Source organism: Dermacentor variabilis, chromosome 1, assembly GCF_050947875.1.
Source record: "Dermacentor variabilis isolate Ectoservices chromosome 1, ASM5094787v1, whole genome shotgun sequence".
Taxonomy (NCBI): Eukaryota; Metazoa; Arthropoda; class Arachnida; order Ixodida; family Ixodidae; genus Dermacentor; species Dermacentor variabilis.
The window spans coordinates 143,549,156-143,565,057 of record NC_134568.1 but is presented as its reverse complement, the minus strand read 5'-3'; the positions used below and the strand labels follow the sequence as shown (position 1 = coordinate 143,565,057).

Here is a 15,902-nt window from a genome sequence, read left to right as displayed (position 1 = left end):
ATTTTTGCCGTCGCCGTGATGTTCCGTATAAAGTCCAAGGGCGATAACACCGTCGCGGCGCGTCGTATGCTGAATGTGCGAGCGAAAGCACGCGAGGGAAGCTGACGATCGCAGCTCAGTCTGACGCGCGCGAACGAAAAAAGCGGAGGTCAAAGGCGCAGAGTTCCGTCACGCGAAAGGCCGTGGGAGGACGGGAGAGAGGAAGGGGGGCGGTGTTGTGCTCCCGCAGCAACTGCGCATTTCGCGCAAGGGGAACTGACGAACGCGGCTCAATATTGTGCGCCATATATGGAGGAAAGCGAATAGGCAGCCCTAGAGAGAGGGGGGCGGCTCCGACTCCGCCAACAAGTGCGCACTTTGAACAGCCGCGCGCCGCATCTTGAAAGGGATTTGCAGACGGCTCATACCTTTGCGTGCGCTGTGTTCTCGCTGCTCTTGCGTTGAAGCGATAGACCGCCTGAAGGTCACTTCCCTCGCTGCTACTGCCGCGCTTGCTCACATCAGCGTTTTGACAGGTGTCCGCGCTCACCGAGTTTGATGTGTTCATGTTTACATGTCTACTACATGTTTACTGTTACATGTTTGTTTTACTACTATCCTTACTTCGTACAGATGTATATAACTTGCTATCACAATCGATCTTCGGCTTTCGGGCGAAACTGCGACTTCTTTCGTTGAATGAAACATCTATTTTCGCCTCAAGTTCGTTTGCATGTCACATGTAACCTTGCCTGTAAAGAGTGCATCACCTCTGACACGGTTGCTGCGAGCTGAAACATGACATTCTGCGAAAGTAGCCATGTGCACGCGCGTTGGCACACAGGCACACACACACAAAGCACGCGCACGAAAGTAGATACGTAAGTGTAGGTTGGAGATTCTTTTTTATTGCGATATCAATTATATGGACACTCCAGGCGCATTTCTGCCATCGCCGTGATTTTCCGCATAAAGTCCAATGGCGATAACATCGTCGCCGCACGCCGTATGCGCGAGTGAAAGCGTGCGAGGGTGAGCCGACGATGGCGGCTCAATCTCGCACGCGCAAGGGAGGAAAGCGGGGAGGAAGCGAGCCGTCTTCGTCGCGCGCAAGGCACCGGGGCGAAGGGAAGGAGCCGGGGGGGGGGGGATCGTTCTACAGGCCCTACCTTGAATGCGATCTGCGATGGGGAAAGTGCGCCGAGTGCCGATAGCTTCGTGTGCGCTGTTTTTGCCGCTCAGTTCGCACTGAAGCGAGGCAGCACGAAGGTGAATTCGCTTGCTGCTGCACTTCCTCGCTTCAGCATTTTGACAGAGTTTTCTTGGTCATCGACTAAGGTCTGTGCATGTTTGCTTGTGTGCGCGTGACGCCACACGTATTAATTTAGTTAGTAAGCGAATGTTTCCAAGTTTATACGGCCGATACAACTACTACCCTTACTACGTATAGCTGTCTACTCATTTGCTATCGCAATTGAATGATTTTCACTTGCGATAGCAACTGGAAATGAAGAGCAACATTGCTTAAGTTTTAAACTCGTTTTTCACATCTTTGAGTTTTTCTCGGTCGAAGTCCGAATAGAGAATAAATATCGTTTCCATACTAATTTTCTTTAAAAAAAAACTTTCGGCCTCTTTTATTGAAATAGATTTTTTAGGCGTGGTGGAAAATCTATTGGGATAAGTTACAAAAAAACTGAGTTCAAAAAAATTAACTCCCAGCCGACTGAACTGCTGGTGCACATTAAAGTTCACTCTCTCTCTCTCTAACAATTACACCGTGCCCTCGTTAAACAGCCCACGTCATAAATTCCCGCAAGTCAGTCTTTATAAATGGTCATTTTACTAAGAAAGGCGTGAGCTAACGCCATATACGAGCAATAAGTTTTCCAGAATATGGCCCACACTTTTGAAAGTTGGCCCACACACGTACTTGCAATTCGATAAGCGAATTGGCCCTCAAAATTTCGTTTGAACCTGGCCAGTGCTTCAGTATTTCATTTTCTTACGCCGTGTAACACAATCCTCCCAATTTCCCGCTTGAAGGACGCTAGTGAGAACACTCCCATCTGGAGCAAGTGGTACAGTTTTCTGCAGAATGGGAATGTGCAAGACACCGTGTTACGCCTAATTGCTTCGAAGACGGCCTGCGCCACCAATTTATACCGGTGTCGCACTGATATTTTCGATCGCGATTGGCTCCTTAGTGCATGCTCGCGAAAGGGAGCCAATCGCGATGGAAAAATGCGATCCCACTTAATCTCGATCGCAATCGAAAATCCCCGTAAGACACCGCTATTACTCAGCCGCTACACTGCGATAATTGACCAACGGCCAATAGGCGTGTGGAGATGTCGCAAGTACCAGCTGACGTCATCTCGACCTGTGGATAACTGCGCCAAGATCAGACAACGCACACGGCTTTCCTTTTTTTTTAAATTTATTCGTTCGACAGGCAGTCATCGCCACCGCCCAACACACAACTTCCGAAACAGCAGCAGTAAGCACAAGCCAATGGCACAGTAGAACCGCGATTTCGTAGCGATACCTTCTGCTCGACTCTATGCCACTCTTACCATCCACCGTTCACGGCCGGTTTGTTCCACTTATAACGCGGGCGGAGCGTCGCTCTCACCGCTGAAGAAGCACGAAACTGAATAGAACCGGAAAAGGCACCGCTACGAAATCGTGGCTAAGGTCTGTTAGTAACGCACAAACGATGCGAATTAATCAAACGGCAAGTCATTCGTAGACAACGGTTTATTTGTCCAGCATGGTTCCATGATTCCAAGCCACTTTTTTTCATTCTTGCGCGGTGGCTTCGCTCAACAAAGATAACAATGATCTCATCATCCCCTGCAAAAAGACTTTGCGCATTACAGAAAGGAAAAAAAAAAGAGGTAAATTACAGTGCGCCTCCGCAGCACAAACAGCAATGAAGACAGCAAACTGCGCGCGCACAGTGGACATGCGCGGGAAAGCCAGAGTACGGAAATGTTTCAAACGCTACCCATTCTAAGGCACGCACTAAGCACTTGCGGGGTCGGGAAATCGAGACACAATGTAAAGATGCGACAACGCTGAAAAACGATAACACCGCTAACACACATGCACCGTTTGCGCCACGTGAAGATGGTGTCAACCTCACGTGCACGGTTGGCTGCGCCTGTAAGTTCTCCTTATCCACGAGGCGCTTTCTTTTAAAGCTCAGGAAAACTCTGGAACGTTAATGAATCAACTTAGGTCTTCACCAGCGCAATGCAGCTTCACTCTTGGTTTAATTATTTTGACACTTGTCACTTGCCCTTCAAGAACCGCATCGACTGTCCTGCGGACCCCCGCCTCCGGAATACGCTTGAAGATTTTCACACGCTTCAGAGAGAAAAAAGCGATCATCGTTTCCCTTCAACCTCACGGCCGGTGTATTTAGCTGTTAAGTTTTGTAGAACTTAAATAGATGTGAATAGACAGACTGCGCGGTATATACTCTGACGGACGGCCCTTAGATCTCACACACAAGACTCGGTAAGCGAGCGTGGAGTTATAAAAATGAGAAGGTTGGCCATAAAATAAGCCACAACAAAAACAGCGTGATGTCGCACGGGTTGACACCATCAATACGGCAGAGGTCAGAGAAGGTATGAGGTGGCCAGAAAGGGGCGTGCCTGCAAACACTCGACATAGCGCGTGCACATTTGCAACCGGCAGCAAAGTCGCAATATACCGGTGCATGAAATGTAGTCATCTGGTTTTAACGTTAGCTATATGCGCATTATGTTTTGAAACGCCCCTTCAAACGGAGACTGCAACAGGTAAAGCATTTCCTTTTTTTTTTTAATTCTCGGGGTAACAGGCGCCCAGTGTTACACTTGCGCGGCCACAGACCTCAATCGGCCGCGTAGACGACGTCGAATCAAGCATGCACCTGTGCCTTGGGCGTCAGGCTCCTTAGTCACCTCGCCAAGAAATATCTTTCAAAGTGCCGCACCGGCTGATTCAGAGATTCATTAACGGCAACGCAAAGCGCGGACTCGTTCCCCGGAAGGCACGCGTCAGCTTCGGCTTTGCGTAAGGTCTCATGAGCCTTACGAATGTTGTCAGCTGAGAGGAATTATACCGGAGACTTTAATGAAAATTTCTAATAAATGCGAAGATGGGCATACGCGAGTACTTTCGTAACGAGCGTTCATGTAAAGCCAGTCTGTCGGGGCGCAGTGTACCGAGGAGTGACACCGCACACCCCCCAGATTGCTTCCCCCGCGCTAGACCGACACAAATCGCCGCAACCTTCGCTAGGCAAACTTCGCCTCACGCGAGCTCGAAAACGCCGAAAGCTCAGTCTGGGATCACGTGACGTGCGCATCTCTACGCGCGCAGCTGTAAAGTTGCTGTCCAGGCGACGCCGGACCTCGGTAGCACACTTAAACGGTTCCAGGTCTGCATGTAGCCGAGTCGTCTAGTAAAAACGTGGCGAGGCTATCCTACTGCTTGGCGGGGGCTCCTACAGCAACCCTATCTGAGGCGGTATACAAAGCTATCACAATCAGCTTTGAACTTCAAAAGTCGGCTGTCGCCGTAACTCGGCGCAGTGTCTTCGTCACTACAGCGTCACTCGAGAGAAGGCTTGGTCTGACAGCGCGGCGTGCCTGAATCGGCGCGCCAAGGAGCACTGCGAGCGAGCGCGGGTACAGGAGGCGCACCGCGGCCACACTGTGTCCATCGCTGAACACGGGCTCAGTGCGAGGCTTCTCACGTGCGACATTTCACTCGCGTACCTTCGTTCAGAGCCAACAGCGAAGTTATAGATATGCCGGGATTTCCCGGGGGTTACGACAGGGAGTAGCCACGCGTACGATTTCTGGGCCTATATTTGCAAAACTTGTCTTACGTGGCGGGCGCGGAAACGCTCTTACGTATGAGAAGCTTTGTGAATAGAGGCCTTGACACGCTAGGCCCCAATGCTTTAACCGTCTTTACAGTGTTAATATTGCTGAATGCCTCACTAGTGTCCCATAAGAGGTGAGCGCCACCGCGCCTTTCAGATGCCCATCGTCTCAAGCAAATCTCAGCACTTAGAATAAAAATTGTTCGGCCATTAGTGGTGTTCACGCTCTACACATGCATGAAAAAAGCAGTGCGTCTGCACCACAGTTTCAGAATATCGACTTCCCGACACTCCGAGCGTGCTCCTCAATAAATGCATGCAAACTTTGAAAGCAATCAAGCATTGTTAGGTCGTCGAAAATTGGCACTCATTTTCTCTTATTCCACTCAGGGTCGGGAATAGACGGTGCAAGTGTTCCCCTATTACAGCGGTACAGACTGGCTGACCGCTACTGAAGCTCGCTCCATGGGAGCTCCGAGAGAGGCAAAAGGCGCTCGCTCGCACGCCACCGCAAGCATGTGTTCCTCCAGGGGTCGTCTGCTCGTACGTTTTACAACATGCACACATGTAAATGCGTGTGTGTAAAGGTTCCGAATTGAGATCTCGAGCAACGAAGCTACATTGCTCACAGGTTTGAATTAATGATCGCACGAATCATACGTCCTCCTATATGGTATAGGCGAACATAGCGCTTACTGCAGACCTCCCCCCCCCCCCCCCGATGCCGAATCGACCTCACCAAAATCGCCCCCTTCTTTTTTTTCTTTTTACCGTAGTGTCAGTTTCACAGACAAGTGCAAGAACGCAGCGCCCGAAACAGTTTTCTAGAATAAGTTTGCTTTTAGATAACTTCAGCGACGCGCCAAGCATCCTAGGCAGTTCGGGTCGTTTGCGCATCGAATTCAGTTTACGATTTATACCTCTTGACAGGTAAACGATATAAATGTCTACATCGAATGTAGTTCGTACTGCGTTTCTGCATGGCTTCATAAATGTTCTAAGCATTCCCACCGCATCATACGTTCAATGAGCGAGACGCATCTACTTTTATTCTAATGCTGACGCCCGTCCTGCGCACGAACCTCGTTTTGTACCTTCGTCAAGACATAAAAGCTACTTTTGTAGACAGTGCAGTATTTTATTTAGCAACACATTATCAGCGGCGACAGGCAATGGTAAACGTCTGAAAACTTATACGTTAATGTATCATTTTCGAATTAACGTTCTAATTACTTGTCTCAGAGCATCGGGTGGCAGTTGCGGAACTTAGGCCGGTCAGAGTTTAATGCACGGACTCCCCCCCCACCCCCCAGGCTAATCCCAGTTTCGTGAACTTGCAGGAAAACGCTTTCGCGCTCCACTAATTTCCCTGAAAGCCTTGCTTGCGTGTTCCCGGACGAAACTATGTAGAATACCAATGTATTTCGTGTCATATTTACTGGGGGTCAACTATCTCGAAACCGGCATACTGGCTTAATAATTCCTACTAAATGGACACGCATTAAGCAGTCACTGGCTTCAATTCCGAGGTTGCAACGCGTGCCCTAAAGAAACTAACCCGTAAATTGGTGAATTTTGTACGATTATTTAGGCAAGTGAACGCCGCACATTAACCGATGTCCATCGCAACCAATTTGGCGACCAAAAAATGAAACGCACCTCTGCAGCAACGTCAACAAAAAGAAAACGTGCTCCGAAGCCAGGTCGTCCCGAAGGTGATGGATGCAAGGACGCGCTGCCGCCAGAACGCGACTCCCGCAAAATGCCTCTCTTTATGTCCGCCCTGCCATGCGTGGCGCTCAGTCGCAGCGTCCGCGCGTGGCCATGCTCATCGCGCACGCTTCGGCTGAGCGGAGCTCGATCGGAGCGCGACTGCCTTCAGGCATTCAGCAGAGGGGGAGGGAACTCGGCCGTTGTTCTCGCTTGTGCAGCCGACGCCAAGCAACGAATACGAATCCCGGAGAATCGGCGCCGCGACCACGCAAAGCTCGCAAAAGGATCGAAACCTCGAGAGGTGTAGCGGTTCTCCAAGACTACTTCACGCTATAGCGACAGAGCTGGAAGATCGGGCCTTCCGTATTCTGAGACACGCAAAAATGATCAGATTTAACAAGAAGTGAACCGATTTGAATTAAAACTGTCACAGTTACATATATATATATATATATATATATATATATATATCGGGCCTTCCGTATTCTGAGACACGCAAAAATGATCAGATTAAACAAGAAGTGAACCGATTTGAATTAAAACTGTCACAGTTACACACACACATATATATATATATATATATATATATATATATATATATATATATATAATTTCAACGACAGTGTTACAGTATTTCTTTATTTAGTCTCTCAAAGTCTTTAAAGATTTACGAAAGCCGCAAAACTTCAAGAATGGAGGATCAAGCTTACGACTGATGCCCCATGAGTAACATCCAATTATTTCCTAATGCCAAACTTTAAAACCAAACGTAACAAAAAAGTTTCTAATTTTGCCACCAAGATCAGAAGTCCTTGTAAAACTGCTGTGACAAAACTCCTGTGTGCTTTACACAACTTTGATATCTGCTTTTGTTGTCAATTTCATATTTCTATTTCTCTCCAATTCTGCAAATAAATATGGAACAGTCGCCTACCAGCTTTACGGACACGGGAGGCATCCGCAACAATAAACGAATAATCAGACACTCCGGGAGATCAAAAAGGATAAGAAAACGGATTTTAACGGTGAAATTAAATTTGCTGCTGCTCTGCGTTGTGCTTCAACGAAGGAATACCTACTTGAAATTTCGTGATGGTCGAGGCCGCGGGACTGTTTCGGATTTGCCCGTCACGCAGCCCGATGTGCGTTGCACGTCGTCCGAAGACATCGCGCCCGCCACCTTGGCTGCGCGACGTCGTAAATTAGGCGTTGTCGCGATGAATCAGTTTGAGGCTTTCTGCCTGGAGGCAGGCTTTCGCCGTTTCGTGCACTCGGCGAACAAACTTGGCAGTCATTCGCGGTAGCTGTGGGCTGTTGAAGGGACACTAAAGGCAAATACTAAGTCGACGTGGACTGTTAAAATACCATTCCTGTAATACTATTCCAGAAACCTCGAAGAACTTGTTTCGTGCCAAGAAAATAATTAGCTTACGAGAAAATCGCGTCTGAAAAGTCCGCACACAAGCGAAATTCAAAACGCCATCACTGCCCTTTACTGCCGTCGATGAGTAAAACGACACCCGACAGATTGTGCTACGGTTATTTGCACAAAACGCGAACGCGCGGCCATGGAGAAATCGAGCCAAGGCAGAGCGTCGGATTCGCCGCTGCACCTGCTCTTGGTCAAGTGGCGTAGACCGTGCGGAAATTCCGCGACATCACATGAACATGGCATTCTCTGCCACTTGCAGTTTGTGCGAGTTTCGCGAGTTAGCAGAACCAGCGCAGCACTACGCGATAACGAAATTGTACCGACACGCGAAAGCGCGGGCGGCGCTGAGTAGAGAAAAACGAAACCTTTCGATCAGCCGCGTCGCTGACAAGGATATAGCCAATGAGTTCTTTCTAAAAATGAATTAAAACGGGACAAGAAGCATTTTCTTTCGTCTTATAATGAAATGCAATTATCTTTTTATTACGAACAGTTGAGTACTAGTGACAGAATTATAATGAGGAGTGCCTTCATCATTGGGCTAGTACTTGAATGTCCCGCGGGAGTGTCTAATTGTGTCCTGTATTTACCTCAACTTCTCGGTTACTAAAGCTCTGTGCGCGATAATATTCGTCTTAGACATTCTCGAGCACTAACATATTTTAGCTTGACTTAATATTTTCCTTTAGTGTCCCTTTCAGCTCGCTGACCCGAGCTCCACTTTTACGGCCGTCAGTTCATGGCCTGCGCGTGTGATATCCTGCCCGATCACCGTTCAGCGGCATGAACGCGGCGAATTTCCCGCGGCAGCTTGCCGCCTGCTACCACACCTGGCGGCGCCGAACAGCGTAACCTGGTCGGAAGTCGGAGACGAAAGTAGTGGTTTGCTACCGAATCGCCGAAAATTCCTTCGCAGCGGCCGTAGGGCATTAGAAAAGCCGAGCAGCTGCCTCGCCAAGGAAAGTGAGGATACGGGCGACAACCTCAATGGCGGCAACAGGGGTCACGGCCGCCCATTTCCGACATAGCGCGAGCCAGTGCCTGAAAAATCTCGCGACACACCGTGCGGTGTCAGAAATTTTGGCCGCAACACTGGTCCTATGGAGTAGGTGGCGGTGCCGCGGGGTCGTCGGGGTAATCGAGCAAATAAGGCGTCCTAAATTGGGCCGTTGACTATAAAAGTTCTGCTCCAACTGGCCTAAACAGTTACCAAAAATAAATTTGCTTTAGCTAGGTACAGCCGTTGCTCAATGACAGACAGTACTTCCGTGTTTTGACCTGTACTTTAGTAGGCGCAGCAAAAGTTAAGCCTGCCGTTGTAAGCTGTCAGGAATGCTTTCTGCGATGGCGTGACAAGTAATAATCAGGGATGTAAAATGTACAAGCAAACGCCCTGGTGGTTATATCCCTGCAGCAGCTAGCTCCCTCAAGATAATGCCTAGAATTCTTACTCTCTACACCTTTTATAATAATAACCTGCTGGTATTTGAAACGAGAACCTACTCAAGCTACTGCTTACCCTAGGGCTAAAAATAAACGAAGATATGTGTCAAAACACGCACAAGACTTTACGAACAGTGCTCACACATACTAACATATGCAGCAAAGGGGGAAAAAAGATATTAATGTAAGCGTTATCTCCTATCAAGCATTTTTCTGTTCCAACACCCTTTACTAATTAGCCAATTCATACTAAGCACATAACTGCACACAAGTGTGCTACAGTCTGGACAGGTTTTAAGCTTAGATGTGTGGCATAGTTGTCCCAAGAACATTACTGAAACAGTGTCTTGTAAAAGAATGCAAGTGTTAAAATGACATGTCCAAGGTGGTGTCACAGATGTAGTATGTGGTCTCTTTTCTGCTTCAAACATTTCTTTTGTATTCTGTTGAACAACCAGCTTTGATTTTTTGTACCTGGCTTAGCTAAGGACGCTTGAGTCACTTGGTGTGCATATTACAATCTAGCTCTTCACAGAGGTACAAGTGACTGCTTATGTACTGCAGCTATACTCCCAACAAATTAGGTATTCTTCAAACTCTGAACTGCTGTTATAATCAAATCCGATGCCACAATATCAAAAATATGTTGACACTGGAAGTCTAGTCTAAATGATGAAAAAACCCTTCACGCACATAAATTAAGAAATATATCTTTAACAAGATGGTTTCTCACCCAGCCTAACTGGCAAGATGCTTCAAGCAATAGTGGCAGAACAGCAGCTGCAGTTCAATGAGAAAACCCACAAAGATGTGTTGTTAAGCAAATGCATAAAACAACCTGTAGCAAGGGGCTAAATTTATTTAGATGGCATAAAAATGCCACCTGCAGCAAGAAACTGTGCATACTAAGTGGTTTGGGCCAAAATGTTAAGTGAGTATCACCTTGACATTGACAATGATGTCCCACAGCTGCATGCTTAGCCAACAACATAAACCAGCTGTCAATGTAAATATAGAGTAATCACGAAATCACGTTGTACTACCAGTCACTTGCAATCTGCTCCTAAAAACAAAAAGCAGTCATCCATTTTGAGCTTTTGAGCTCATACAAATTCTATTTTCCAATTTTCTGAACTTGTCTAACACACATTTTACACCTATAATTCACACCTCACTTCGCACATGTTTTTTTTTTCTTTTTGGTCAGATTTCTGTTTGCACTTCAATCATTTCATGTTTCTCATAGTTGATGAATAACACTGACAACTGTCCACACTACTTGTGGAACTAGTTATGTCTCTTAATACATGTCATAATGCTCAAACTCCACCATAAATGAAGATAGTGGCATGTTCTAAGCATTTGATGCATGAACAGGCTTGATTGATGACTAGGCGGGAAAACTCGTCGTTCACACTGATTGCAATGAGTTTCTGGCTTTTCTTGCCAGTTTACAGTACGTGAGACGAGCGTTGAAAACATGCAAAGTAGAGGGGGCACTACAGGATGTCGGCAGGAACACTTTGTCTTTCTGCCTTACTGGCACTGCTGGCATGGTGCCAAGCTAATTATTGCCTGTGCGCAGCACAATTTATGCTCACATATGGCACAGCAAAATGGCATACGGTGAAACATAAAAACACAATAAAACAGAAACGCGGAAGCAGCAAAGCACAAGCAGCCACTCACTGTTACACAGCCAGAGAAAATTAAGTCTCGTCTCATCCCTTGCACTGCAGGCAATCAGTTGAACAACGAAAGAGACAGAACTGCGCTGCCCTTAGGAAAACTGCAGCTGTGAATTTGGTCCAAAGAGTTGCATGTAACAATCATTCCTTCTAAATGCAAATGTAGTCAACACATATTTCTGTAAGTGCACACAGGATCTTCCAAACAAAGCACTATGTAGTAAAATAAATATGTATGCATCATGGCATTACCAATGTGCTTGCTTTTGCTTAGGTCATGGTGATCCAGGAGTGAGGTTTAAGAGGACGAATCAGCATTTTTGTCATTAGCAATCTGAAATTCCTAAAATTCACAGCTGCTGCAAAGTTTGTCCCTTTAGACAAGAGCAGAAATTGAAGAAACAAAAGCATGGTAGAGAAAAAGAAACAGTGTGCAGAAAGCACGAAATATGCTGATATCCAACTGACAATCCCAAAAGCTAAGATTAAACCAAGGGCTATAGAATGTCCCTCCAAACACTTTGAGCATGAAGAGTGTAAAATGATGCATCATTTCACAATGTTTCTGCTGAAATCTGACAGAACATTCTCCCATCTTCCAAGGTATACAATGCTCAAGGCACACTCCCTCAGATATTAGGCATGCAGTACTCAATTTGTATCATGGCATGGCAATACTGGCAACAGGATTAAAAAAAAAAGGATAGTGTCAACCTTCCTTTCTATCTTGAACACTATCTTAAAAGTGGCAACAAGGTTAAGTATATGAGATGGCTAACTGTTGCCATCAATCTCACACAATTCACAACTTAAGAAAGAAAGCGTAATAGAAAAGGAAGCAAAGGGCAGCTCATATGATTCAAATTGACATTCCTATGCCAGGTGCAAAATCAGTAATGTATGATGACAAAACACGCAATTAAAGGTCCTTCAACATGCTTCTCAACGTCATGACCCCTGTGGATTGGGTGATATACATTTTGAAGCTTCCCAGTGAAAAGAGCGCAATCTTTAAAATAAGTTGTTGTGCAGAATGCATGCCACACACCAACTTAAGAGCCTGGTGCTATGTGACTCTGTTCACTTGTTCACGAGACTAAAGTTGGTCCCAATCCTCAAGTTCCCTGTTAGCCTTTCTAAAAGGCCTTTAACCGTCTCCTGGAATGAGGTTGTAATGTGCACTCAGTGTAAGCAATGACAAAGAAAGAAGGAAAGAAAGAAAGAAACATCATGTGCATTGCTCTAAACTCCAAGAATGATAAGATATCTTGCATGCCACATTAATAGGTATTTTGGAACAAGTATATCACTGTTGACATCTGCCTGTCTTCCGATTTTGTGTCTCAAGATGATTCTCTCATTATACCTGTCAACCTCATGCTACAGGCATAGAGTATACAAGGAGGAGAAAATCGTTTTACTGAAGAGAGTTGCACTCATAGTTTGGCATGATTTGACCTTAAATATAGCACTCACTATAAACACGTTCTATGTATAAAATACTATTTACAGTTATTAACAGCAGTGAGTGCTGCCCAAAACTCTTTCTCAAAAACAATAATGCTAAATAAAATAATCCTCCAAACAACATTCATTCACACACATAATGAGTGCATATGTGCCATAAAATAAAATCTTTCAAAAGAACAGAAAGATCCTATATAAATAACAAGAAAAGCTACAAAAAAGCTGAAGGTAAACCTGATCATTCAGCTTTTTCAAAGTGCCTCAGACGTGCAGCACACAAAACTTAGTAATGTACACAATATATTTACCAAAGATACTACGTGTTTTCCTTTGTAAGTCTTGAGGTACAACACTTCCAACCTGCAGCAGCCTTTTTTAAAACCAGCTTTCTAAGCTTACAGGAAACCTGGCCAGCAGTGCTGTTCGCTTGAGATTTAGCCAAGGGTTGTGGCCTGCAATGCTACTATCTCTAAAAGGCCCACTACCGGCTGGTTATGTGCACCTGCTTCTATTTATTCGATTGAATGTCGCTTTTCCTGTATGCTCTAGCCACATGGTAGGAGTTCGGTGATGCACAGCACCTTATGTGCCTAAGTCACCACCCTTCTGTACTGCCGTTCGGTAGCTGTACCTATCCTGTGCTATTCGCTTGTTTCGCGCAGCCGTTGGGGAACTTCGGGGAGAACACGAACTGGCCACTGATGGTGATACAAATGTGGGCGAGGATGAGCCAAGTGCAGGAGAGCTGGGCAGAGCCTTGTGGGAGGTTGCGGGCTGCTTAGTCCGAGATGGTGATGCTGGTGATGGGTTGTTGGCACACCCATGGCTGCTACCATGATTCTGCTCTGGCTCATCCACTTCGCCAATGCTTGTCTCGACGAGTGCTGGTACAAGCTCAGGATACTGCGCCATCTTGGAGCGCAGCAGGTAGGCGTAGGTGCGGTATCGCTTGAGCTAGAAATGACGCCACAGTTGTGATCAGTGGGGCTTGCGGAGCCACATGCTCTGGAAGTCGTTCTTGTTTTCAAAGAGCAGCTTTATCCATGAAGAACATTCTTAAAAATGGACTATAGTACAATACTAGGCACAAGGTATGAGCACACACAACTTCTCCATGTCGTAGCTTTGGCTCCTCAGCACAGCAACTGGCACATGTATGGTGAACTTTACAAGTGAGAGAGGCACAGGATATTTACTACACAGCTAATTTGGCAATTAGCTAAAATAACAGACCCAGTTCCTTCTCTGCTATCTTGACTATTGCTAAAGCTTTGAAAACGGCATAAGAAAATCCTCTGCAAAAGTAAGCCCAACTCACCTCATTCTGCAAGAAAGACTCCTTCTCAACAAACTCGGCGACAGTTCTAGACTTGGCACCTTTCTCTGGAGCATTAGCAACATGTTCCTCAAGCTCCTTCTCGAGCCACACAATGCGATTCTCGTGGTCAGTCAATTGCTCTCTCTGGAAAATACCATAACATAAAGAATGCGCAAGGTAAAAAATAGTGAGCGAAGAAAAACTTCTCTGCACCTTTTTTGTCAAAGGATGAAAACTTGGCAGTCTAACAGTTGCCACACTCATACCCAACTTGAATGTATGAACAAATGAAAATTGTATGACAGTATCCTGAAGATGAAAAAATTTCAGTTTGAGACAAGACAGTCTGTGGAACTTATGGCAAGCAATGGGTGCATGAAATCAGATGTGAAACTGCATACACGAAACAATAATGTGAAAAGGAGATTAAAAGAAATCAATAATATGCAAACAAAAGAAACAGTTTCAAGTCCTACAAGACAGCATCTCTCTGACTGGACAAGGGAAGCAGTTTTGTTATTTATGTGCTCAGGGATGGAAGCAGTGAAGGAAGTTTTGGAACAGCTCTGGTAGCAGCCAATTTGGCGCTTTGGAGCAGCTTTGTAGCATGAATTGTCCGTTTCGGTGCAGCAAATACGTGTCTTGGAGCAGCTTGGTAAATATCAATATGAGTGAAATACAGGTAGATTAGACAAAGGTGTTCTTTATATAACTTTGCAGAACACTGTTAGGTCATGGCAAATCAGTTTTGTGGAAGCCCGCTAGGTGAATAAAGTTCATGACAGCAAAAAATTGTCATCCACCTGACTGTAGCATGAAGCTACAAAGGAAAGCCATATGGGTTTGTCAGAAACCTCCATTAATTAAATACCGGATAGTATCCCAACGAAATGCGACCAAGAAAAAAAATAACTGAACGCTTTTGAGCAAACAGCGCCCAACTCTAAGTTGCTACGCTTTTGTTGATGCTAGTTGAGTTTTTCTATTTCTTTTAATTTAATTAATTTAATGTTTAATTATAACATGTTAACATTTGTTGCCTTACTTATTCAATACGGTGCCAATGCAAAGGTTGTGGAATATGTCGAGAAATGACTGATAACAGCGTATATAGCAATCTAGGGTCTTGTGTGGTCCTTTCTTCCAATAAAACCAAAAAGGAAAACAAAAAAAAGCCTGAGAAATTAAAAAGAAAAATTCACATGACAATGTGTCCCCAAGCCATTAATAAAGGCCCGTTCTCAGATGTAAACATTATAATCTAAAACCCTGTGTATATTGCGAATGTGCAAACCTGGGCCACGGTCTTGGAACAGTTCAGAAAGCGAACCGTTACAAGATCGCGCTACCTAGCATTTCATAAGGATCGAAGATGCGCGTCAAAAACAGCTGACATGTTAAGCAAAAAGTGCGGACGCTTGTTCGCAGTGCCCCTACTTGACAAGGTTTACATAAAGATTGATGCAATCTTTGGCACGCAGTAAAGCGTTGTCATATTCATAGCGGGTTTTTAAATCTTTCTTTATTTAATTCACGGCCATTCTTATTGGTTAAAATAAAGGTCTTCATGAATCCGTGCCGCTGTGCCGCAATCATCACCATCTGAGTCTGGCTCATGCGCCCATCCCACACAAAGCCCATGACATGTGCAGCCAGCCTGGAGCCGGAGCGCAAGCAGAGGCAACGAGGAAGCAGTTCCAGTTGTTCTGAAGCTTCAGGCAGTAAAGGTTGTCTCTTGAACGGCTCTTGCATGCTCTATCGCCTCTGAAAGCCTCATCTGGCCACTGGCTCTGAAGCTATGGCCCTGAGCTCACATTTGGCGCCAGAAACGTAGGGCCAGCTGGTCGTGCTCAGAAGATAGGCATCAGGGCTTCTCGTTTGTTAGCAGGGGTTTTTGGCATTTTGACGGTAGCGGTTGTGGTGTCTTTCGTGGTTGGGTTACCGCTTCTTGTGTGGCGTACATATCTTACCGCTTCT

At 45.8% G+C, this 15,902-nt stretch overlaps 1 protein-coding gene across 4 annotated transcripts in view; it reads right to left on the bottom strand.

Annotated features, from left to right (window-relative positions):
- Nucleotides 1-2,724: 2,724 nt before the first annotated feature.
- LOC142585764 (PH and SEC7 domain-containing protein 1-like) overlaps nucleotides 2,725-15,902 on the bottom strand; it is a 472,093-nt gene continuing 458,915 nt past the window's right edge. For 2 of the 4 annotated variants that reach the window (XM_075696773.1, XM_075696764.1), the window contains 2 exons: nucleotides 13,926-14,069; nucleotides 10,578-13,561 (listed from right to left, as the gene is read on the bottom strand). In XM_075696773.1, the coding sequence (XP_075552888.1) occupies nucleotides 13,190-13,561; nucleotides 13,926-14,069 (516 nt within the window). In that variant the 3' untranslated portion in view covers nucleotides 10,578-13,189. Of the gene's footprint in view, nucleotides 2,836-10,185; nucleotides 13,562-13,925; nucleotides 14,070-15,902 lie in introns of those variants that run through there. The other 2 variants (XM_075696756.1, XM_075696783.1) reach the window with 2 other exon arrangements.